The sequence below is a fragment of the Macrobrachium rosenbergii genome, chromosome 4, assembly GCF_040412425.1.
Source record: "Macrobrachium rosenbergii isolate ZJJX-2024 chromosome 4, ASM4041242v1, whole genome shotgun sequence".
Lineage (NCBI taxonomy): Eukaryota > Metazoa > Arthropoda > Malacostraca > Decapoda > Palaemonidae > Macrobrachium > Macrobrachium rosenbergii.
Genome location: NC_089744.1, coordinates 34,826,599 through 34,854,098, shown reverse-complemented (window position 1 = coordinate 34,854,098; position 27,500 = coordinate 34,826,599). Strand labels below are relative to the sequence as shown.

At 37.4% G+C, this 27,500-nt stretch overlaps 1 protein-coding gene and 1 long non-coding RNA gene across 4 annotated transcripts in view; one reads left to right on the top strand and one right to left on the bottom strand.

Moving 5' to 3' along the window:
- LOC136832672 (uncharacterized) overlaps positions 1 to 23,120 on the bottom strand; it is an 89,386-nt gene extending 66,266 nt beyond the window's left edge. The window contains exons 1-6 of one of the 2 annotated variants that reach the window (XR_010851283.1): positions 22,972 to 23,120; positions 22,715 to 22,809; positions 21,741 to 21,956; positions 5,785 to 5,881; positions 5,131 to 5,352; positions 4,694 to 4,775 (exon numbers count right to left, since the gene is read on the bottom strand). This is a non-coding gene — a long non-coding RNA (uncharacterized lncRNA). Of the gene's footprint in view, positions 1 to 4,693; positions 4,776 to 5,130; positions 5,353 to 5,784; positions 5,882 to 21,291; positions 21,957 to 22,714; positions 22,810 to 22,971 lie in introns of those variants that run through there. The other variant, XR_010851282.1, reaches the window with a different exon arrangement.
- Positions 1 to 27,500, top strand: part of LOC136832671 (neuronal acetylcholine receptor subunit alpha-10-like) — a 415,833-nt gene that overhangs the window by 365,271 nt on the left and 23,062 nt on the right. For both annotated transcript variants that reach the window (XM_067094006.1, XM_067094017.1), the window contains exon 6: positions 5,185 to 5,368. In XM_067094006.1, the coding sequence (XP_066950107.1) occupies positions 5,185 to 5,368 (184 nt within the window). The remainder of the gene's footprint in view (positions 1 to 5,184; positions 5,369 to 27,500) is intronic.

Genomic DNA, 27,500 nt, shown 5'->3' with positions numbered 1-27,500 from the left:
ACCATTGCCAACTAGATTTCCAACAAGGAGAAAGTGGTTTCCAAGGATATATTGTGCGCAGGACGTCTTTTCAGTAAATAGCCAGTAATGTCCATAGTAAATGAACAGAAATTTCAAAAGAAGAGCGATAATTATTCTAAAATGTTTCCTCTTTCCAACTGGTTATTGAGCCAGGGAGGTGTATTTTCGTTCAAAAGCAAGAGAAGATGTCTGATGAATGTTGCGTCCTGATGGGATGATGTTACCTCGTACGGGCCGCCCGTTTTCACTGTATTTAAATATGGGAGTATATCTATTTTGTGGAAATGCTGAGCGCCCTTACTCTTTCTTCTTTTCTTTTTCTTCTGCTTTCCCTCTTCCCCTACCCGGATGCCCCCTACAACAGTCATCTAATACCATGTACCTAGTTTACTGCTTAGAATACAGGAAGAACAATGGCTTCAGAACTCGCCCACGATCGAACCCAGAACTTTTCACCAGTGAGGCAATTGTGGCACCGCTAAAGCATGATACTTAAGGCCGTCGAGGAATGTTGCAGTAACATGTCCGTTATGCCAGACGTAAGCCCACCGCTCATCACCTTGAGTGAGGGCCTAGTACCCTCATCCAAAATATATTTGATGCAAACATGAAGGGTCCAACCTCCTGGCACCACCTTCTCGAATGGTGAAAAGAGAATAGTGGAAATATACATTTATATATATATATATATATATATATATATATATATATATATATATATATATATATATATATATATATATATATATATATATATATATATATATATATATATATATACATATATATATATATATATATATATATATATATATATATATATATATATGCGTGTGTGTGCGCGCGCGTGCGTGCATATGTATAATCATCAAAGAAATGCGCGGGATCTAGACGAAAATTGCTTTTTCGAAAATTCTGTTTTTGGGTAAAACATAAAAAAAACTGAGTTTTCATGAGGGTAACTTCATTATATCGATTCAAGGGGAAAGCCTTTTTTTATTATCATTTTCAGCATGCCAGAAGTGTCCTCATACCGAAAGACTCCAGCAATAAAAATTAGCGTTAAAAAAATAACCCAATTATTTTGATGACTGCCAAAAAGGCAAAAATCATGTCGAGAGCGAGATCAATCAGACCCAGCGAGCCAATTATCTGTCATTAGGAGACGAGAGAGACAGACAGACAAGGAGAGAGAGAGAGAGAGAGAGAGAGAGAGAGAGAGAGAGAGAGAGAGAGAGAGAGAGAGAGAGAGAGAGAATTTAGGCCAAAGACCAAGCGCTAAGACCTTTGAGGTCATTCAGAGCTGAAACGGAAATTGACAGTTAAAAGGTTTGAAAGATGTAACAGTAGGAAAACCTCGCAGTTGCGCTATGAATCAATTGTTAGGGGAGGGTGGAAAGTAAGATAAAAGACAGAGGATATGAACGGAGGTACATTACAAGAAATAAAAGGAGTTGCAGCTGGGGAACGAAGGAACGCTGCAAAGAACCTTAAGTAATGCCTAGAGTGCACCGCATGAGGTGCACTGACGGCACTAACCCCCTAGGAGAGAGAGAGAGAGAGAGAGAGAGAGAGAGAGAGAGAGAGAGAGAGGAGAGAGAGAGAGAGAGGGGGGTAAGTGGAATTGATGGGGAGGGGGCGGTTGGGTGACCGAATATAAGCCTGTGACATTTTGATTCCCAAGTTACTTTTTCGTCAGTGATAAATTAGGTATTTCGCAAAAGCATATACTTCGCCCTTGAACTCGTACATCATATTTTGTGTGACCTGACATGCAGCAATATAGGGTCAGCGTTGTAAATCATAACGAAGCCCTCGCGTACAAAAAACCGCTGGGCCAGCAAAGTCAAATCTCTATACAGAAGTGGCAACGCAAGTCCTTTCGGATTTGGTCCTATTATCTACCAGGAACTAATTAACAGCAAATAGCTTGATGACTATGCATAAATAACAATAGAATCACAGTAATATATTGGAAAAACTTTTGTATCGGTTATTATTATTATTATTATTATTATTATTATTATTATTATTATTATTATTCAGAAGATCAACCCCTATTCATACGGAACATGCCTACGGGAGCCAGTAACATGAAATTCAAGTTTCCAAAAAATAAGGTGTTCATTTGAAAGAAGTTACAGAACATAGCAGGAAATACAGAAAGACGAGACCAGTTATTAGAAAATAAAAAAAATATTAATTATAAATAATAGATAAATAGGTAAAAACATAAATAAATTATCAAAATACAAGGTGAAATGTTTTAGGGTAATAATGCATTCCATCTTCGCTTGAACTTTTGAGGTTCTAATTGCGCAACATCCTCAGGGAGACTGTTCCACAGTCCAACGGTGTGAGGAATAAAGCGCCTCTGGAACTGAGAAGTTCGACAGCGAGGCACATTTACTGCATTTAGTGCTACTGTTCTGAAAATCTGGTCGCTCTCGGCAGGAAAAGAGGATCAGGGATCAATTGCTGTGAAAGTGAAAGGTCTCTGTTAAAATGCAGCTAATAAAGTCGAACTTATGAACTTTGTGGGAAAGTAAACCAAAAGACAGAAGTCTTCCCCTTTTCTACTTCCAAAAGGTATATGAAATAAATCTTGCAGAGTGCTTTAGATTTTCTCACCACAGTCTCTCCTTTCTCGTTAAGGTTACCACATCATCTTGAATCGCAATGATAATTATAATCATCTGTTATTCTCGAAAGTTATAGGAGCATTTAACGTCATATTTCGAAGCTGCCTTCAAAACCCTTTCGTTGGACTGTTGCCGGGTTTGTTAGAGTTTAATGGCGTGTAAACAAATGATGGGCGTCTTGCGAATACCATTCATCATGTTGCACCCCCACAGGTCTAGGCGTTAGCACAGCAGCTTGTTTGTTCTTTCTTCCATTTTCGTATTAGTCGCGAAAAAATACTCAAAGAATACCTCGTATACCGTTTGGTACGTTTGATCATTTATGGTGTATAAGCATACGAATGGACTAAATACTTTTTAAGGAAGTAACTCTAAGAAAATTTAATATTACACAACAACGCAGTAGATGCAAACTCTATATATATATATATATATATATATATATATATATATATATATATATATATATATATATATATATATATATATATAAAATGAATTTTGTCACATCACCGTGATTCATAAACAAGCATTAAGCTACAAATGTCCTTTAATATCCAGTTCGCTCTACCTTGGAAATAATATATTTTCATATATGTTACCCGAACGAGTATTTTTTTAGTTGATAATAAGTTCGTCGTCTCGTGGGCTCGAACCACGGGAGACAAGAACTCAGTCACCGTAGTCCTGAGTTCTTGTCTTCCGTGGTTCGAGCCCACGAGACGACGAACTTATCAACTAAAAATTCCCCTTCGGGTCATATATGAAAATATGTTATTTCCGAGTTTGATATGGGCATTTGTAGCTTATTGCTTGTATATGAATCATGGTGATGATAAAATTCATTTACATATATATATATATATATATATATATATATATATATATATATATATATATATATATATATATATATTTCTGACTCACGTCAGGATCGAACCCAGGTCTCTCAGGTGGAAAGCAAGGGCGTTATCCACTGGGCCATAAAGTCTAAAAGAAGTTGGAACCTGAGAGCAACTGCACCCAAGGAATTACCTGGGCAAGCTTGCTTGCATACCAGCGAGTTTTCCCAACTTCCCGACTCAGCAATGACCCAATAGACAACATTTCATTCGGATTATCCCTTCTGAGTGAATAAGATAGAAATCATCAACACACAATCACGTGTGGAACAGAAATAAATTTCTGACTCACGTCGGGATCGAACCCAGGTCTCTCAGGTGGAAAGCAAGGGCGTTATCCACTGGGCCATACAAGTCTAAAAGAAGTTGGAACCTGAGAGCAACTGCACCCAAGGAATTAGACTTGTATGGCCCAGTGGATAACGCCCTTGCTTTCCACCTGAGAGACCTGGGTTCGATCCCGACGTGAGTCAGAAATTTATTTCTGTTCCACACGTGATTGTGTGTTGATGATTTCTATATATATATATATATATATATATATATATATATATATATATATATATATATATATATATATATATATATATATATATACATATAAAATCTTTCCATTCTCCTTCTCAGTAAGTATCTAGGAATGACAGTCTTAGCCCATACCTTCTCCGCTCTCGCTATAACCCACAACTGCCTAATACCTACAGGGTACCTAATTCTCTGCTTAGGAGGACATGTGGAAGAAGAGCGAAAGAGGTCATTCGTATAGGTTCTTGGAGTAACTGTAATTGGAGAGGCAAAACGTCTGGAAAAGGAAGTCAACAAAGAAATGTTGAACCAAATCTCCTTTACGGAAATGAAGAATGGACGTTTGATTTTGAACGAAACAGCAACAGAGGCGAATTAGTTGAGTTGAATTATGTTTTCTGTATTAAGAAAATACGACTGAAAGAGATCAATGTAAATAAAACGAAGAAATAAATGCCTGAATATTCTGCACGGACGAAAAAATGGATCAGAGTGATGGTCACATAGACAGAATTAAGGACACGCTGGTGAAGAAAGTGTAATTTAGAAGTCTCGAGAAGAATTTGAGGAGGAAAAGACCTGTAGGTGTTGGAAATGACTAACCTTTGAGGAAGCCCGAGAGAGCATGCAGGGTACAGCTGACCAGAACTGCAAGCGTTATCCACTCGACGCGCTGCTGATGAACCTGGAGTTGGCAATAATGATATACCTGGATAAATTATGCTTAAATATGTTGTTAATAATTGCATTCATAATAGTAACGTATGTTAACTAAAATAAGGAATAACAGTTTCATAACTATGATTTCGAGGGACATTTGACAGAATGAAACCAAATAGTATTTTTGTTGTCTGAATAAAATTACTTACTCAAATAAAGCTGAATGACTAGACTCCGTAGACGTAACTATAAACTATAATCTTTAGATGAAGTTTGACAAAAAAAAATAACTCATAAATTTTAGTCTGGGAGCTTTAAACTTCATCATTTAGTCAACACTGTTTTCACAATGTTAAGCATATAAGTCTAATTTTCCTTACCGTCTAGTTACCTCCCACCTCCTCACTTTCCTCACTTTCCTCCCTCCCCGACAGTGCTGACAGCCAGTACAACACGGCCATCCTGAGCACCAACATCATCGTGACGTCAGACGGCAACGTCACGTGGTTATCGTCAGCGATCTTCAAGTCGTCGTGTTCGATCAACGTCGAATTCTTCCCATTCGACGAGCAGAAGTGCGTCATGAAGTTCGCATCATGGACCTACGACGGATTTCAGGTCAGTTACGACGCCTGAACAAAATCAGGGACTCAGATTCGTAGCTTAAAGTTAGTGATTTTGATGAATGTACGTGTTGGTGTCATTATTTTTTAAGAAATCAACCTCCTACCCTTTCAAAGAAAGCTGTCATTGTTATGTATGACTGAAGGTACTTATACATGCTGCACATATACACGCACGCACGCATACATGAATGCATACATGCATACACACATACATATAATATATATATGTGTGTATACAGTATATATAATATATATATATGTATATATATATATATATATATATATATATATATATATATATATATATATATATATATATATATATATATATCTGTGCATGTGTATGTATGTGTGTGTGTACATACTGTATCAGATAAAAAAAAAAGAGAAAATCAAGGATAATCTTACCAGTGGCCCTTGAAATCCTTCAAATGAGCTGTCCTCAGAAACACAAATTCCTTAACAGGGGTACGTCATAGACTGCAGCAAGATACTCAGTCGAGACCTATGGAAACAAACGGAATAAAATCTCAGAAAATGCCTGCATTTCTAAACACATTAACAAATAAATATGCTATGACACCTTATTATAGACATCGTTTCTGAAATAGATTGTTAAAATTAATCACTGAACGAAAATCCAGTTTATTGGGCTTCGCTGGTCACAAGGATCACCCTCAAGATCAAATGGATCAGTCGTTGATCCACTGGATACCTTGCCAAGAAGCTTTAGAAAAATCTATTGAATTTTTGTTTTTTTGTGGATTAGCTTGTCATTTCTCCGTGAGACCGTTGTACTTAAACATGGAGTGATACTTATACATTAACTGTCTTTATTCCTTCCCTAGGTTGTTTAACAAATTATAAATATCTGGAAGGATCGTCATTACTAATTCCGTTTTTAAAAAAAAAAGTACAATCACATTAATCTTCGGTAACCCTTTGCTTCAGCGTGTATAGAACGTAAAGGTAAAGAATAATTATAAAAAATAAATAAAAATGAAAAAACAAACAAAGGGAAAGACCAAAGTCTCTAATATGAAACGGGGAGCATCAAACAGGCTTTCTATCTCACAGTCGGATGAGTTTTACAGCAGCCGTTATTTTTCAACAACATCCTGAAGAACGGCTAAAATCCAGTCCTCATTTTTTTATCTATTTTTTTTTATGTTTTATCTTCCCCCGGAAAATGCTAAGAGTCGATACCTTCTACGTCCACGGAAATCCTAATTAAACCTCTGTGACACGATGCCTTAGAGGTTAGAGTCCCGTGCGAGAAGTCCCGCCGAATTCACCTGAGAGCGGTTATTCCACAGGGCGACCTCAACTTCTAATCTGTTCTAATTACCAAGGTTTGAACAGTTCTAAAAATGGACGAACTCCTAAAGGAATTAAAACGGAATCCCTTAACTTTAATTTCATCCACAGTCTAGTCTTTCGTTTTATTATCTTACTGTATATTGGGCCTTTTACTGAACCAGTACACATTCTCTAAAGGACAGCTAAACCAGATCTTTCGTTTTATTATCTTACTGTATATTGGGCCTTTTACTGAACCAGTACACATTCTCTAAAGGACAGCTAAACCAGATCTTTATGTCTTTTTCTTGCTCATATCCTTTCACAAACACACACAGATATATAAATATATATATATATATATATATATATATATATATATATATATATATATATATATATATATATATATCTTATGTATAAAAGTGAATGTGTTTGTTTGTATGTTGGTGCGCTATAGAAATCCGAACCACCTGACGACCTAGACAAAATTTGGCACGTGGCCATCATTTGAACCAACTTAGACAATAGGGTAGGTTTCAAACCTGTACTCCCGCCCCCTTCCACTTCCCCCCATCACTCCTCCCTTTGAAACTTATGTGGCAAATAAACTCTATGGGTTTATCATACTGAATTTCAAATAATCAAGACCATAGAAATATATCATTGAAAATGCTTTTCAGTCATCAACTGGATAAAAAGAACAGACACACGGCAATATTTGCATAAGAAGGGACAGTCATCACAGTAATATCTGGATAAAAGGGGCATTCACCAAAGTAATCTATATATATATATATATATATATATATAAATGGATGTATGTATGTAATGTGTGTGTGTATGTTCCAGCATAACACTAAAATGCATTGAGCAATTTCAACCAAACTTGGTATACTTATGACTTACTATCTGGAAAAGAATACTGTGGGAGTAAAACATCAGTAGCACCACAGGGCATCAAAGGAGGTTGAGGTGGGAAAGGCCTCCCTGAAACAGGGCTGGTTCTGCCAGTAGACTTAGTAACTAAATAAGCTCTATGAATATATCATAACTAATTTCGGTATACATATTACTTACTGTAGGGGTAAGACATCACTGGCACCAAAGTGGGTGGGGGTGGGAAGGGGTAACATGTAAAAATAACAAAAACAACAGATATTAGTGTCTAATCCATAGTTTTCGAGGTCGCTGAGGTGAATGGTGACACTCCCGATGTCCTTTAAGTCCAAATTCAGCCCCAATAGGAAGGCTGGGGTGAGAAGGGACGAAAAATAAAATGTCAAAAATGACAGACATTAGTCTCTATTCCATAGTTTTCGAGGTTGCTGAGATGAATAGTAACACTCCTGATGACCTTTAATTAAATCCAAGTTCAGCCCCGATATGAAGGACGGGTGAGAAGGGTTGGAATATTAAATATCGAAAATGCTGAGAAATCTAATTGAAGCAACTATCTTAACAAGAGAGAGAGAGAGAGAGAGAGAGAGAGAGAGAGAGAGAGAGAGGAGAAGTATATCTTAGTTTTATCAGACCACTGAGCTGATTAACAGCTCTCCTAGGGCTGGCTCGAATGATTAGACTTATTTTACGTGGCTGAACCAACTGGTTACTTAGCAATGGGACCTACAGCTTATTGTGGAATCTGAACCACATTAGAGAGCGAGAAATGAATTTCTATCACCAGAAATAAATTCTCTAATTCTTCATTAGCCGATTAGACTCAAACTGGGGCCTAGCGGTACTAGCCCCCAACTCTACCGGCTAAGCCAACAACAAGGAACAGAGAGAGAGAGAGAGAGAGAGAGAATCCGAGAGAGAGAGAGAGAGAGAGAGAGAGAGTTTATCGGTTGTCATTCAGAATTTTCCTGGGCAGAGCCACATTGGTCAGCTAGTATCTGGATAAAAGGGACTGACAGCATGGTAATTACCTGGTTAAAGACGACGGTAATACCTGGATAAAAGGGACTGTCACCACAGTAATACCTGGATAAAAGGGACAGACACCACAGTAATACCTGGATAAAAGGAAAAGTCACCACAGTAATACCTGGATAAAAGGGACAGTCACCACAGTAATACCTGGATAAAAGGGACAGTCACCACAGTAATACCTGGATAGAAGGGACAGTCACCACAGTAATACCTGGATAAAAGGGACAGTCACCACAGTAATACCTGGATAAAAGGGACAGTCACCACAGTAATACCTGGATAAAAGGGACAGAAACCAAAGTAATACCTGCATAAAAGGGACAGTCACCACAGTAATACCTGGATAAAAGGGACAGTCACCACAGTAATAACTGGATAGAAGGGACTGTCACCACAATAATACAGGGATAAAAGGGACAGTTACCACAGTAATACCTGGATAAAAGGACAGACAGGATAGTAATACCTGGCTAAAGTTTTCAGACAGCAATACCTGGATAAAAGGGACAGAGAGAACAGTAATACCTGGATAAAAGGTACAGTTACCACAGTAATACCTGCATAAAACGGACAGGCAGCACAGTAATACCTGGTTAAAGGGGACAGACAGTATAGTAATACCTGGAGAAAAGGGTCAGTTACCACAGTAATACCTGTATAAAAGGAACAGAGAGGATAGTAATACCTGGCTGAAGTTGTCAGACAGCACAGTAATACCTGGATAAAAGGGACAGAGAGAACAGTAATACCTGGATAAAAGGGACAGAGAGAACAGTAATACCTGGATAAAAGGGACAGTCACCACAGTAATACTTAGATAAAAGGGATAGTTACCACAGTAATACCTGGATAAAAGGGACAGACAGGATAGTAATACCTGGCTTAAGTTGTCAGACAGCAATACCTGAATAAAAGGGACAGAGAGAACAGTAATACCTGGATAAAAGGGACAGAGAGAACAGTAATACCTGAATAAAAGGTACAGTTACCACAGTAATACCTGCATAAAACGGACAGGCAGCACAGTAATACCTGGTTAAAGGAACAGACAGTATAGTAATGCCTGGAGAAAAGGGTCAGTTACCACAGTAATACCTGTATAAAAGGGACAGAGAGGATAGTAATACCTGGCTGAAGTTGTCAGACAGCACAGTAATACCTGGATAAAAGGGACAGAGAAAACAGTAATACCTGGATAAAAGGGACAGTCACCACAGTAATACCAGGATAAAAGGGAGAGTCACCCCATTAATACTTAGATAAAAGGGACAGTTACCACAGTAATACCTGGATAAAAGGGACAGTCACCACAGTAATACCTGGATAAAAGGGACAGTCACCGCAGTAATACCTGGATAAAAGGAACAGAGAGAACAGTAATACACTAATAAAAGAGACAAGTCACCACAGTAATACCTGGATAAAAGGGACAGTTACCACAGTAATTTCTGAATAAAAGAGATAGTTGTCCTAGTAATGAATACATAAAAGGGACAGGCAGCACAGTAAAACCTGGATAGAAGGGACTGACAGCATTGGTAATACCTGGTTAAAGGTGACAGACAGTACAGTAATACCTGGATATAAGGGACAGTCACCAGTGTAATGTATGCATGTATGTATGAGATGAATAGTAACACTCCCAATGACCTTTAAGTCCAAGTTCAGCCCCGATAGGAAGGGGGATGAGAAGGTTGGGAAGAGGGTGACATGTAAAAAAACCAAAAACGTCAGATATCATGTCTAATCCACAATTTTCGAGGTTGCTGAGATGAATAGTGACCTTCAAATGCCCTGTAAGCCCAAGTTTAGCCCCTATAGGAAGTGGGGTGAGAAGGGGTGGGAAGGGGTGACATGTAAAAATAACCAAAAATGACAGATATTAGTGTCTAATCCATAGTTTTCGAGGTCGCTGAGATGAGCAGTGACACTCTGAATGCCCGTTAAGCTCAAGTTCATCCCCGATAGGAAGAAGGGTGAGAAGGGGTGCGAAGGGGGTTGACATGTAAAAAAAAAAACGAAAACGACAATTATTAGTGCCTAATCAAGTTTTTGAGGCTGCTGTGATGAATACTGACACTCCCAATGCCCTATATGTCCAAATTCAGCCCCAATAGGAAAGGGGGTTGAGAAGGATGGGAAGGGGGTGACATGTAAAAATAACCAAAAATAACAGATATTAGTGTCTAATCCATGGTTTTCAAGCTCGCTGAGATGAATAGTGACACTCCCAATGCCCTTTAGGTTCAAGTTCAGCCCCGGTAGGAAGTGGGGGTGAGGAAGGGTGAAATATAAAATGTCAAAAATGCTGGGCAATGTAACTGAAGAAACTATCTTAAAAGGAGAGAGAGTAGAGGGGTGTTGGGAGGAGAGAGAGAGAGAGAGAGAGAGAGAGTTTATCAGTTGTCTTTCAGAGTTTTCCCAGGCAGCACCAGGTTGGTCAGCTAATACCTAGATAAAAGGTTCAGTCACCACAGTAATACCTGGATAAAAGGGGCAGTCACCACAGTAATACCTGGATAAAAGGGACAGTCACCACAGTAATACCTGGATAAAAGGGACAGTCACCACAGTAATACCTGGATAAAAGGGACAGTCACCACAGTAATACCTGGATAAAAGGGACAGTCACCACAGTAATACCTGGATAAAAGGGACAGTCACCACAGTAATACCTGGATAAAATGGACAGTCACCACAGTAATACATGGATAAAAGGGACAGTCACCACAGTAATACCTGGATAAAAGGGACAGTCACACAGAGTAATACCTGGATAAAAGGGACAGTCACACGGAGTAATACCTGGATAAAAGGGACAGTCACCACAGTAACACCTGGATAAAAGGGACAGTCACCACAGTAATACCTGGATAAAAGGACAGTCACCACAGTAATACCTGGATAAACAGGACAGTCACCTGGTTACAGTAATACCTGGATAAAAGGGACAGTCACCACAGTAATACCTGGATAAAAGGGACAGTCACCACAGTAATACCTGGATAAAATGGACAGTCACCACAGTAATACCTGGATAAAAGGGATAGGCAGCACAGTAATACCCTGTTAAAGGAGACAGACAGCACACTAATACCTGGTTAAAGGGGACAGACAGCATAGTAATACCTGGATAAAAGGGACAGTTACCACAGTAATATCCAGATAAAAGGGACAGTTACCACAGTAATATCCAGATAAAAGGGACAGTTACCATAGTAATACCTGGATAAAAAGGACAGACAGGACAGAAATACCTGGTTAAAGGTGTCAGACAGCACAGTAATACCTGGATAAAAGGGACAGTCACCACAGTAATACCTAGATAAAAAGGACAGACAGAACAGTAATACCTGGATGAAAGGGACAGTCACCACAGTAATTTCTGGATAAAAGGGACAGTCGTCCCAGTAATACCTGGATAAAAAGGGACAGACAGCATAGTAATACCTGGATAAAAGGGACAGTCACCACAGTAATACCTGGATAAAAGGGACAGACAGTACAGCAATACCTGGTTAAATAAGGACAGTCACCACAGTAATACCTGGATAAAAGGAACAGACAGTACAGCAATACCTGGTTAAATAAGGACAGGCAGCACAGTAATACTTGGTTAAAGGGGACAGACAGCATAGTGATACCTGGATAATGGGACAGTTACCACAGTAATGCCTGGATAAAATGGCCAGGCAGTACAGTAACACCTGGATAAATGGGACAGTCACCACAGTAATACCTAGATAAAAGGGATAACCCTCCCCACCACCCCCGCACACGTAGACTGTCACTCAGTTTTCCTTTTCCTGGGCAACGAAGGGTTGGTCAGCTAGTATATATGTGTTTATATATACATATATATATTTATATTTATATGTGTTACAGTATATATATATATATATATATATATATATATATATATATATATATATATATATATATATATATATATATATATATATATATATATAGTATATACATACACACAGTACATTACCCCAATATGAAGTGACTCAAGAGACAAATTAAAATAACAGTCAAGGTAACATGCACTTTCACATGCATAGTATTTTTTACTAACACTGATTGTTTGTAGGAGCAGACTGTATTAGCGTTGATATCATTTACAAGAAGTTTAATCACCTTTATACCTCAGTCGCGTGCTGGGTAAATTACCTTTCTAGAACAGTCAGTGCTGGGTTGATGTCCCAGATATAGCTCTCAATGTTTATAGCTTTTCACAGCTGTCAATTTGCACTATCAAGTAAAAAGTAATGAACTGGTTATTTTTGGTAATTATATATTTTAATATACAAATAAAACCCTGAAGAAAAATCTATATTACTGATTATTTTCTGATATATGCTGTATTATGCCAACAAAGAATCAAAAGCTAACCACAGTACGGTGAAAAAGATTTCTTTCTACAAAAAACAAACAAACAAAATGGGAAACTGTAAGAGGTAGTATCTGAATCCATCACAGGTAACATTTTTCTAGATTTGCTGCAAACTTGTTCGTCTCTGCCATCATAAAAGTTTGAAATTTGACAGATCATTGTTTAAGGAAAAGTTATTTACTTGTCTCTGCACAGTAAAGTGTGAAGCTTTACAATCATCATAGCGTAAGAGAAAGGAAATGTTTTTGTGCTTCTATAAATTGTAAGCCCTAAGAAAATACTAACACAAAGTGCCAGTTCCTTTCACTTTGCCATCTCCCTGAGGCCTAAAGCTTGAAGCTTGATGTTCACGGTCCTTAAAAAAGAGAAAGGAAAAACATCCTTCGCGTATCCACAATCGTGGCTCCTGAAGCTGTGGCCGGAAAAAAGAATTCCGGGATGGACTTCATTCTGGAGTGTGGAAGTGTCAAGATGACGTAAAGATATGAGGTCGTCATCGACAGACTGACATCAGCCCTACTTTACAGCGGAGAAGAAAAGAGAAGAGGAGGAATTTATATCGCCGCACTACAATCATATTGTGAAGCCTCACCCTTCCGCCCCATTTCGTCAACTATTCGGCCTATTTCTTGGAAGACTTTTGCGTGGCTTTGGCTGTTGCAGAGAGAGCATGCGCAGAAAGAATTGCAAGGCAGGACGTTTCGGTCATGTGCGCTTATGATTCGTGATCTCCTGAAAGATCCTAATAAATTCAAAGGCAACATTAAAATTATTTATTTCAAAATCCGAAGGGTCCAGATGGGTTATGACTGAAGAATCATCGTAGGCATTAATTATCACTGAGTCCTAAATCAGTGGCAAGAAACTAAATTGTACTCAAATTCTCTCCTATAATAATCTTGGTGAAATAAAAGTAAACTGCATACTCTGTCATTTTTACTTAATTTACGTGATTAAAAACGTTTGAATGTTACAATGAATTTATAAGGTTTAATGCAGTATATATATATATATATATATATATATATATATATATATATATATATATATATATATATATATATATATATATATATATATATATATATATATATATATACTATATATATATATATATATATATATATATATATATATATATATATATATATATATATATATATATATATATATATATATATATATATTATATATATATATGTATATATATATATATAGACGTACAGATATGCATATAGATATGCATATATATACATATATATACATATAATGTGTGTGTTTTTGCATATTAAAATCATTTTAGGCATGAAAGCAAAACTTACTAATACTATATAAGGAAGTGTATGAAATTCAATTAAAGTATCATGACGAATGTTTTAGAAACATAAGTAGATTTGTAAAACTGTGCATAAACAAGAAAGGTATGTGTAAAAATGTGTCATTCATTGTATGTTTGATTCTCGTCTAGTGTTTGAAAAGGCTACGGCTCTCTCTCTCTCTCTCTCTCTCTCTCTCTCTCTCTCTCTCTCTCTCTCTCTCTTTGTATACTGTCAGACCCGAATGCATCCTTGACCCACCACTGACGTACACAAGACTACAGCTTAATAAAACGCTCATCTTAAAAAACTGTGAGTAAAGGTGACAGACACACACACAGAGAGAGAGAGAGAGAGAGAGAGAGAGAGAGAGAGAGAGAGAGAGAGAGAGAGAGAGGATAATGACCGGTCGCATGGCTGAGGAAAGGTGTGGGGGGGGGTGGAGGAGAATTCTGTAATGGAGACAAAGGCTTCTTCCCCCTTAACCCCCCTCCCCAACTCATAATGGTTTCCTATTATAGTAGAGGTCTCCCTACACAAGAGGAAAGGGATATGGCCAACTCTCCTCCGAACCGAAATAGCCGCTTCACTCGTCAGATGACGTCGCTTGCGATTCTTACGGTGGCTTTGGTGAAACTTAAAAACAACACATTTACATCCAAAAAACATAAAACGAATACAATCAACACATTGACATTGTAAGAAATAAATTTAAGTCAAAATGCTTCCCTGCTGAAGGCAGAGTTATTTATGTTCAAGCTCGGTTTTAGTGTTTCTATATAAAAGGCTTCTAAGTCTTAGCTCGGTTTGAAACCGAGCCTCACATTATTATTATTATTATTATTATTATTATTATTATTATTATTATTATTATTATTATTATTATTCAGAGGATGAACCCTATCCATATGGAGCAGGCCCACAAGGGCCACAGGCTTGAAATTCAAGCTTCCAAAGAATATGGTGTTCATTAGGAAGAAGTAACAGAAGGTAATGGAAAATACAGAAAGAGGAGATCAGTCATTAGGAAAACAGATCAGTTAACAAATTAATAAGAAATAAAAATATAAAAAAAAATTATTAAAATGCAAGAAGAATTGTATTGCATTGCATCTTCGCTTGAATTTCTAAAGTTCTAATTGCACGACATCCTCAGGGAGGATATTCCACAGTCCAAAGGTGTGAGGAATTAACGAATCTCTGGAACTGAGAAGTTCGACAGTGGGGCACATTTACTGCATACTGGTGCTGCTGTTCAGAAAATCTGGTTGTTTTCGGCAGGAGAAGGGGACCATGGATCAATTGTGAACATGAAAGATCTCTGTTAAAATAAAACTTATGAAAAGAGTGACAAACAAGAGACCATTATGTCGATGGTCAGATACTACGACAGAACTGAGGATGCGGAGATCGAAAAACTCATGGTCATACCACTGACAACGATAATGATGGGAGGGATAGTGAGAAAGGAGAGGAAAATGAAGTAAGAAAGCCTTAATAAAAATAATGATAATAATGATAATGTCAATATTATTTTTATTAATTTCATTACCATCATATGATGGAATAAAGAGAAAGTTGATCGAAAAACATGGTCATAATATTGACAAATAATGCAGGCGACGACAGTGAGAAATGCAATGAGAATGGATTAATAATAATAATAATAATAATAATAATAATAATAATAATAATAATAATAATATACTCTTTTTATCAATGTTGCTATTGTTGTTATTGGAGACAAATCATAATTAGATTACCAAAACAATGTTTGCACTGGTTTTCACGACTACAGCTATTATTGTCATTACTATTATTGATAACTTGTCCAGTTACAGCTAATAGTTAAACTACGAATAGATTAGCATATTAACATTTACTCTGATTTTTACAACTATCATTATTGTCTTCATTATGACTGATAACATGCGCAGTGCAAACTGATGCTTAAACTAAAAAAAAAAAGGCCAAGCGATTAGATAATGTAATTAGGGTGGCCATTTCCAAATTCCCAAAAAGAAGGACTTTTTTTTTTTGCCAGCACCAATTTTTAACCTAAATTAAACCTAAATAAACATGATTATTGAGGAGTTGAAATATAAAGTGTTGTATAATGTGTGTGTATATGTATGTATATGTATGTATGTATGTATGTATGTATGTATGTATGTATGTATATATATATATATATATATATATATATATATATATATATATATATATATATATATTATATATATATATATATATATATATATATATATATATATATATTATATATATATATAATAATTATATATATATATTACTGTAAACTGACCTTTATAAAAGTACACTGCGGCTCCATGCCTAGGGTTCCTAACTGTGCCAACAGCCACTATAGAAAATTATTGGCCTAATAAAAAAAATCAATGGTTATTTTGACCATCAGTTCTCACTGTTTTAGTATATGTATTTATTTACATTTTTAGTATTAATATATATTTGTTTAGACAGACCCAAAAAGCAGGACAAATTAGCGTCCTTCTTCAGGTGAAGCAGGACAGAGGACAGAATGCTCACAAACAGGACTGTCCTTCCTAAAGCAGGACTTCTGGCCACCCTAACAGTAATCCAAAGTGGAGCACACCGGAGTGACTTACAGAGACCTCCAGAAAAGACCTGATAGGGCAGCCAGGATCGATTTACAATAAAACCCCAAGTTCTAACGCGAAGGAAAACAATAAATGTCAGCGTATGTTCTCTCCCTACCATCGATATACTTCAGACAAATGTCAGCAGCTGGACAGATCATTGTACAATTCAAATTAGTCATTCTGAAGCACTGGAATTTTCCACAGATTGAACTGAATGTGAAATTTTCGAGTTCAGACTAACACAACAAAAATTCCCGAGGACTGAACTTGACTGCTAATTCCGTTCTTCCTCTGAGGGATTCTGGGCTATTATTTGTCAGCCTTCATAACAGCAACAATAATTAAATACATTGATAACATTCACAAATGGTGTCATTTCAATGCAATTGCGAAACGGATAAAAGTGCAAATTATAGAGAAATTAAAGCACACTAGTTCTTAAACAAGACAGTCTCCTCAAACTTGACTTAAATTGAATAACAAAAAAAAAAAGTATAACTTAGTTTTACCAGACCGCTGAGCTGATTAACAGCTCTCCTAGGGCTGGCCCGAAGGATTAGACTTATTTAACGTGGCAAAGAACCAATTGGTTACTTAGCAACGGGACCTACAGCTTACTGTGGAATCCGAACCACATTATAGCGAGAAATGAATTTCTATCACCAGAAATAAATTCCTCTAACTCTTCATTAGCCGGCCGGAGAGTCGAACTCGGGCCTAACGAGTGCAAGGCCACGACTCTACCGACTCTCCCAAGGAAGAGATAAATGAAAACAGCTTACGTATGTGCGATATATATTGTGGACTTTTTATCCTCTAATAATGATACTTTTCTAAACAGTATAACTCGTTTCGCCTACAGCTCATTCACAGGTTCCTGATTTTATCATTTATCAGTAAGGAAAATAATACGTCAGCCACAATAATGCTGAATGTCATTCACCACCCGGGAATCACCTAGACTCTAGTAACGAGCACAGTACGATCGAGGAACAGCCGTTAAGATCACAACGTCTGGCTTAGATACGGAGAAACAGCAATTACATAACCGCCATTTCTTAATTTATGCCGAAAGATTGTTCGATGGTTTCCTGGACTGTTAAAACAACAAAAAATCGTCGTCAATTTTCTTCTTAAGAAATACATGTACTTTTATTAATTTGGCGGAAGAGGACCGTTGTGCAAACGGTCGAAAGCTCCCTTTTTTTTTGTATTTTGAAATATACAGTCGCTCCTATACGTTATTGTGACATTTTACTTATTATATCCGGTCACAGTATAGTGATGCTCCATAGATGATAACGAAAATGTAGGTAGCAATTACATATATCTTGAGGCCACAGAAAAGGAAGGAAAGTTAATGCTCTTGCGATTCGAAATCAAAACTATTAAGTGATGGTCAAGTCAACCTCGACAAATTCACTCACACAAAACTTAACAAGGCCACAAGCTCCATTCAACCGATAAATGCCATATGTACGCTGTATTTGATCGATGTCTGATCTCAAGAATAATAATAGGATCAAAGCAAAACACGTATTGCAAGCCACTGGAAAAACAATCGTATGAAAAAGGCACCTAGAAATAACAGAACGCCTAACCAAATAAATACTAAAAATAACGGTTCACAATTGAGGTAAATTTCAGTTCAAACAATTATGTACTACATATTCAAGTGCAGATTTTTAAATACTTCTTGCTACTACAAAACTCTTTTTCGTTTCTCTAGACAGAAAGTACAAAAGGAATGAAATGAAATTAACTACATGTCATTCCCAAACTGACCTTAAAACATCCCTTCCTATGTTAGAGTGGTTCTTATAAGTGCTCTGACTCAGGGTCACGCCCAGGATGTACAAACTGGATTTTCAAGATCAGTCACACAACCTTTCACATTTCAGGTAACTATCAAACTAATATAAAACATATGCACATGCGAAACTTTACAGCGTCCTACTCCTGAATGGCCCTTTGTTGAGATTAATTTTGTGATTTTATGAAATTAAGGCTGGTAAACCAAACACTGGGCACTTTCGGTCATTCAGAGCTTCAAACATTGAAAAGAACGAGCCTCTGTGGTTGGACAGCAAGGTAAAGAAATCGGGAAAATAAAGGCGATGAAGCCTAAGGATCTAAAGGAAGAACTTGGAAAAAAAACACCCACAGTTGCACTTGCACTACGAAGTATTAGAGAGGTTGGGCGGTAAGATGAAAGAAAGGGAGCGGGAATGGACTAAAAATGCTAAAAGGTAGGTGCAGCAAGGAGTTCAAAAGCAAACACCCTTCAGTAACGACTACTGCACCGACGGCACTATCCTCCTACCCCTACATTAAGAGATAAAGCTTACGAAAGTGACGTAGAGCGAATCTATAAAAAAAATAAGTCTAGTGGCAGAAATCTCCCCAGATTTACAAAGTGAGTCATGCATGGCTCCATCAGTGTTTAAATGGCTGTTACACAGGTGAAGCACTGCATAGTATGCGTGCGTGCGTGTGTATACATACATACTGTATATGGTTCATACGAATTTCACAGGAAATGTCAGATAATTCAGCAAATCGAGAACGAATATAGGAGTGATTAACACTCAAATTTTTTTTCAGAGGCAAAACTTAAATCAATACATGAATAGCTGTTAAAGTGGCTAAATTAAACTTGGTCGCACTATTTTTCTGAAATAATGCGATCTAAACTTTATAATCCTTTGCCAACTGCTGTCAATTTTTATTAATTTATTGTCATATTACTCTTTTCCTCAGAGTGGCACTAGCATTTAATAAAATAACGTAAGATGCCAAAGAAATCCCGTAAAGTAGGGTATTTCTTTCCTTACGAGAACCGCGGCTTGAAAAATCAGAGTTCCTCTCACGACAGACAAATTGTTCTTGGGAGAGTTTTATGGTCTCGTCGGAAAGGGGATTGGATTTCTTCCTTTTCTCATCCTTACGTAATGACACTCTCTCTCTCTCTCTCTCTCTCACACACAAAGTACACGCGCGGGTGCAACTGCGTATACATGAACTAATTTTGCTTACATAATCTAACTACTTATCTGCATACCAATGCGAATCAAATTTGCTTATATAATCTAACTACACATCCCCACATCAGTGTGAAGCAAATTCATTATAATGTTATATAACTGCAAGCATTTCATGGTTTAACTTCCTAAGTTTTGGTAATCAACAACTCCTTAATACAAGTTAACTATGAGATATGGCAGACTGACTGGCAGTTAAAATCTCATTCATATTTTTGTGATGAACTTCATCTCTCACCTATGACACAAACGTACGTGTTTCTTTGAAACTAAAGTTCTCATGCGTTTTGTTAATGAAGGTAAAGGTACATAAATGTATTTGCGAAGCATTCAAGCCTTGATGAATGACTGCCAAAATCTGTCAAATAGGAACTACTATGTTGACTGATGTAACTTGCTTTTCGATATCATTCAGTGGTTCTCAGCTAGTTTGCAGTGGTGGACTACCTCGGTTTTGAGTGATTAAAAAACAAGCTTTGTCTAGAAATAAAGAAATCTGAGGCTACGTGTTTTTTTTTGTTTTTTTTTTTCTCCTCTTGAACAAATTATATACCAGAATTTTTTTTCTTCTATACTTCCAGGCGTCCAAGTCATTATACTGTTACCTTTGAATAACTCAAATTCAGACATCCACTTCCCAACCAAATATATAATTAATGTTGCGTCACCGAGACATGAACCCCCATTCATGCCCCTCCAGTCGCGAACCTCGTTTATTCGATTCTACCTTCCAAAATACTTTAAACATCTCATTCTTCGTTCATGTTACATAAATGTTCCTGAAAAATTGTATACACCAAACACGTATTATTTAAGTACTGCAAAACACACACGACGTGATCGAAAACTCTTCAATCCCCCACTGGAAAATCTCCATTTCCAATACAACCATGAGGAATATGTGGAGATTAAATAATCTAACCGTAATTACACGAACGATATACTCTGAACTACGCATACTCACAAGTGGGTAGGTCTCCACAAGAAATGAGCAAAGGACTACTTAAAACCTTTCGATTAACTACCCATGGCAAGATTCAAAAAGTTAAATAACTAAACAGGATGCAGCCCTGAAATTCACTACAGATTATGGCGTGTGAACAGTGACTATGTTCTTTGGAAGTTTCCAGCAAAAACCCAAGTCAACTAGCTTTTTAAGTACCAAATTAGGCAATTCACTCTATAGCCATAACTACGTGAAGAGTTACACACGTGTAGGGTTAACGCAATAGCTGCACTTTGACAAAAATAATTTCCCTTAAAGTGGGTCAACGCATACAATTTAAGTAATTCTGAATTTAATCAAAAACCACATCTGAATATCGCTTCGTAGATTCTCCAATCGTAATTCTCATTAGCTCAAACGTCACTCGACTGTGGAAGTGACTTGTGACAGTTACGGAGAACGAAGTTTGTAAGTACCTATTCAAATGATACAAGGAACATTCAACTTTCAAGCAAGCTCCTACATGTTTGAATGGTTACTTTTTAAGACCCAAGTCAGGAGTAACAAGAAAATTTATTAAACCTGTTATATATATTTAGTTTAATTATGACAAATTACATGAGACTCCCGGTAAAATATTTTCAGTTTACAGATCCAAGGATAAGATGCATATTAAACTATCAACATTACCAAGTTTTACAATTCGGAGTGTAGCAGAAACTATCCTTGAAAAGCGTATATTAAACCTTCATGCAACTTGTCTCCGTCATTTCTTAGCAACTAACTTACTGGTAATCTGTAGATTATGAATGTGCTAGGTTACAATTCAGGAACTATCTAGCCGTGATAAAGTATCATGGAGTGTCGACGACAGTTAAAACTGTAGTTCATACGCCAAGAAACAGGACTTTCTTGTACCTAGTTTCGTCTGTTCAGCCAGCCTCTCAATTTCGGGTTTACGAAACCTTGGACTCTTGCTGCCACTGCCAATCAGACCACTAAAACCTGCCAAGAAGAAAGTGATGAACTGAAGTTCCTTATATAGGTCATGCAACATCCAAGGCACTTTGTTTCAAGTCCTAATACCGAGCAAAAATTAGTTACAGGATTACTTTGTTAGAACTTTAAAAACTGAAGTAAAGGGGTCTCCAAAATCTCAGCTGCTGGGGTACTTCGTTAAAACATAACACTTTAAATACTTAAGGGGACTAAAATTTAAATTTCTAATTAGAACATTTAAGCTACAAGATTACTTAATTAGAACGTAACACTTAACTAATCAAGGGGGTCAAAAAATTTCAGTTGCAAGTACTTCGTTAGAACATAACACAAACTTAGGTCAAGGGATCTCTAGAAATATCCGTAATTTCATATATCAATCTAAAATATTAGTCGACAGCATGATTAAATTAGGGAAAATACCTAAAATTAAAATTAACGAAAAGAATTTATACAAGATTTAAAAAATCCTTAAATACCTGTACAAGGAACTAATACTGGTAAAACTCATGTCAATTTAAACCTAAAGGACTAAGTTCCCAAAAAAAGTGCCTGGTTTGCATTTCCGTTATGTCTAATGGAAAACCGAAGTTTCACTTACCAAGCAAGAGATAAAAGAAAAGCGCAAGCCCCATCTTGGCATACGGTAGACTACCGTATACCAAGAGGATATCCTCCCCGCTTCAGGGGCACCGCCCCTGAAGGGGGAGGATTAGCTTGCAATAGATAGAGAATATACATACTAAAAGAGGAATGAGTCTCACCTCCTTAATTTGCCGGAAAAAATAGTTACCAAATGAGTCCGGAGAAGTCAAAGGTCTTTAAATGGTCGACATCCTCTGCATCAGTGTCTAGAAATCTGGAAAAAAATTATAATTACCAAATTTACTGACACTAAAGCCAAGTAACCTCAAAGTTATTAAAGTTTCTGCGAAACTGAAACTACGCAATTATGAAGAATCGTATTCAGTCATTAATAGACCAAGAGATACAATAAAGACAAGTCCACATTATACTTTACATGAAATTCAACCAATAGACGTCTCAAGAGTCTTGCCAGCCACTCAAGAACTTCAAAGTGTTAGACAATAAACACACGCCTAAAACCCTCCGCACGCCGGAAACTCAACACTTCCCTAAAACACCTAGCGATTGACCTGCTTTCTGGTGTCGTTCCAACGGAGGTTTTGTATTCAAAGCTAGGTATGACGGAGGGAGGTATTACTCTTTCTTCCATGGACCGTCGAGTCATTCGTCGAACGGACGGTAGATGGCAGTAAAAAATAAAGTTTGATTTCTACTACCTATTTGCTTACTGATTGTTTGACATACTTTTTGGCGGAGCACCTTCTAAGTTAATAGCATCACGTCTAAATATGTATCAAATATCACAGTACGATATTTACAGAGTTATTCATTATTAGTAATTGAACTAAAGACATCAGGGTCAGAGACACCTACGGATTACGTGCAAATCCCTCATATCAGTTCCAGATCATTAGATTGACCAGCAAGTTATTCGTAAAGACTTTATAGTTTGTTTGTTTACGATTTTGAGAGATTACGAAGTGCATCAGTTCTCGTGAGCTGCGGAAGTCTAATCCTTTTCAACTTTTTCTTTTCCGTTTGAATGAAATAATGAGCAATTTTTCGTTTCGCTTTACGTCTTGTTTGTCTGATTGTGCCTTTTTCTTTTTTTATTGCTGTACATCAGCTTTCAGTCAGTTTTATGAAACTAATGCTGACCTTTTTTTATCTCGCATTTCAATTCGGGATTTCACTAGCGATCGAGTATCTTGGCAGTGTTCAGAGTTTACAGACCCACTAGCTCGACTTCAGGACCTCTTTAGAAGAGAAGAGAGAGAGAGAGAGAGAGAGAGAGAGAGAGAGAGAGAGAGAGAGAGAGAGAGAACGATTTACGCTTATGGATTTCTGAGGCAAGAGATCATGGAAGTTATTGTCACGGGAGAAATAATGTTGGGAGATATGAGGCGAGGGAGACGGTTATTTTGATCGAAAAGGGACTGCGGGGCTGTATTAAGGACGACAGATGGCCTCGGCACCCGGCGAGACCCGGAAGGAACTCCTACCGCCGCATTTCGGGGGGAAGAAAGCCAGCCTGCTCCCTTTGTGAGGAGTCCTTCTTACAAATAATCTCCGTCTGTCAGCGGTTTCGCAGTTGTATTTAAGCAAATGGCGTGACTCTCTCTCTCTCTCTCTCTCTCTCTCTCTCTCTCTCTCTCTCTCTCTCTCTCTCTCGTGTATATGCCTATATACTATCCGACTTTTGCAAAGGGGTTCATGTGCCAACGGCATCTGGTATTCTTTGGTTATTGCTCTTCCAAATACTGACCAGTCTCAACACTGCTCACCTTTGTGGATTTGAGGAACAGCTGTATAGTGAGCGGGATAATGTAGAAGATCTAGGTTATCAGCCTCGATCCTAACAAGAGACCTGAGATAGATCCCAGCAAGGGCAGAGTAGACATTTTAGGAACGTTTATCAATCAATTTTAGTTCTGTTGACCTCAGCAGTGATTCGTGGGCATGATAGCCACTCGACTGTGGTGTATATCAACCAAGGTGGAGATAGGGCAAAGGGCAAGCAACAACGTCCAAAGATGCTTGCTGCAAATCAAAATGTTAACGCCTTTTGAGTCACACCATCCAAGTGGAAAAGTATAGCTCATAGACAACTCTCTCTCTCTCTCTCTCTCTCTCTCTCTCTCTCTCTCTCTATCTATATATATATATATATATATATATATATATATATATATATATATATATATATATATATATATATATATATGTATGTATATATATATATACATATATATACTGTATATATATATATACATATATATATGTATATAGATACTTATATATATATATATATACATTGTATATATATACAGGGTGTTTCGAAATTAGAGCGCCCCTCTACAGCATAAACTAAAATTGATATGGACAAAAACAAAAGTAATTCAGAACAGGTATTTATTTAAGTTTCTCTCTGAGTATTTAATATTTTGTGTGGCCTCCATCTGCCTGTACCACAGCCTGCATTCTTGAGGGGTATGATTTCAGCAAATCACAAAAAAGCTGAGACTCAAACTCCATTTCCCTGAGCACTTCGGTCACCTCTCTTTGCAGGTAGTCGGGGCTTGGTATACCTTCATAGCTCACTGTGCGCTTCAACGCGATCCTTTAAGATACTACCAATGTTTTCACACACATTAAGGTCGGGGAGCTACCCGGAAATTCACTTGATGAGAAGAAATTGATACCACTGTTTCGAAGCAGCTCCTGTGTCTGAAGAGCCTTGTAACATGGTGCCTTATCATGCAAAAATGTGACTTCTTCAACAGATAACACATTTTCAGGATCTTTGAGGAGAGGAAATACTCCACCAGTAAGCACAGTTTCTCTGAAGTATTCGCCATTCCATGACTGTCCTTTTTCTTTGATGATCCACATTAACCGTTTGGCTGTGAAACAGAGAAAAATTCCCAAACATTCAGGAAATTTCACAACTTGGCGATAGCACACGTCATCGCCATCATTCAACTTTGCAGCCCAAATGATGTCATTTTTATGATTTGGCTTCCTGACTGTGTAAATGAAGAATTCATCTGATGCTGTAACATGGAGAAAGTCAGCTTCATCCCAATCTTTAAGAAATGATCCACAAAACCATGCACGGTCTTCTCTCTGTTGCTGAGTGATGTTGGGCTTGCTGATAACATGAAATGGCTTGATACCAGATTTTTTCAACTCACAATATGCAGCACTATAACTTCTCTTCTTTCCCCATTTTGTTTCTAGTTCAAGCGCCAATTTACGTAAAGACTTTCTTGGTCTACCCACTGCCTCAGCTATGATGTCTTTTGACTCCTGAGAAAGGACTTCAGGCCTTCCAAGATTCTCACTCATTTCGCGACGACAGTCACATGGATTTTTGTTCCAGTTTCTTTTAACAAAGGATTCATCTCTTTTAATGCATTTAGCTATCCAGGAACGTGAAATGAAGGATGAGCCAGCATCCCTGGCCTCCCTGAAGGTTATAGCCCGGATTCGGTCAATCCATCTGATTTCCTCCGAGTTGTTAGCCATGGCTGTATCTAACTCCGCCACTCAGTCTGAAAATACAAGAAATGTAAAGTGAGAAATAGCTTAATAGAAACTTAAAATAATGTAATTGGAGACAGACTATAGCAGAAAACTTCATAACTTTCCATTTGTTCTGTGGAGGGGGGCTCCAATTTCGAAACACCCGGTATATGTGTGTGTATATATATGTATATGTACTTGTATATGTATATATATATATACATATACGTATATTCGGAGATTTTCACAGCGTGCAGGGCTAAGAGAAAGATATCATTTTTCGTGATATTTCTCAAGAGGGACAGCATGATTGCAATTGGCCACATGTGAAGAGCTCATCTGCCTTTTGGGGTGCATCCTCCCACCAGAGTCCAAAACCCTTCTCCATGCACTTTTCTGCCATAAAGCGCATTATAACCATACCTCAGACCACTGACACTTCCTAGGGCATGCTGGTCATATCCTTCATAACCAAAGCATAAGTAATCCACGGCACAGACTGCCCTGAGGTTTGGTTATAGTGCGCTCTATGGCAGAAAAGTGCCTGGAGAAGGGTTTTGGGCTCTTTGATGGAGAATACACCCCAGAAGGCAGATGAGCTCTTCACATGCGGCAAGTTGCAATCATGTCGTCCCTCCTGTGAAACACCAGAAAAAAAGCTATCGTTCTTTTAGTCCTGCACGCTGTGAAAATCACCGAATATCTGGAACATGGCATTTGCAGCCATATACCCTGCTTTTGTATAAAAACACAGAAATCTCAAACAATAATGCAACTTGGGGTGTTCAGTAAACAAGAGTGAAAGAGAAGGTTCATCAATAATAAGAGTATGTCGAACCCTCTACACATGTGTGTGTGTGTTTGTGTGTGTGTATATGTGTAGAGGGTTTGACAACTTGCTAATGAACCTCCTCTGTAGGTATATGAAATGGCAAACATTGCGTACGTTTCCTGCACAGCTCATCCAGATTCAGCAGTTTAAGTAAGAATGTGGCAGCGGTTATTGTCTCCCCCCGTTAAACTATTTCCCTCTTAAGTGAAATGGTAGAATATTGAAATACATACACACACAACACACACACACACACACACACACACACACATATATATATATATATATATATATATATATATATATATATATATATATATATATATATATATATATATATATATATATATATATATATATATATATATATATATATATATATATATATATATATATGGCTACAGGTGCATGCGTGTGTGTCAGCATATATTTGGCAGTAGGTCAGCCAATCTATTAAAAAAAGTAATCGTTAGGGAAGTGCAATGTACGGGTCGAATGGGAATGAAAGAACACTGAGGCTGCTGAGATGAAGTGTTTGCATGGTGAGAAGAGTCCAAAGATTCAGAAATGGGGAGAAAGAAATGATAGAAAGGTTAGCTTGGGTG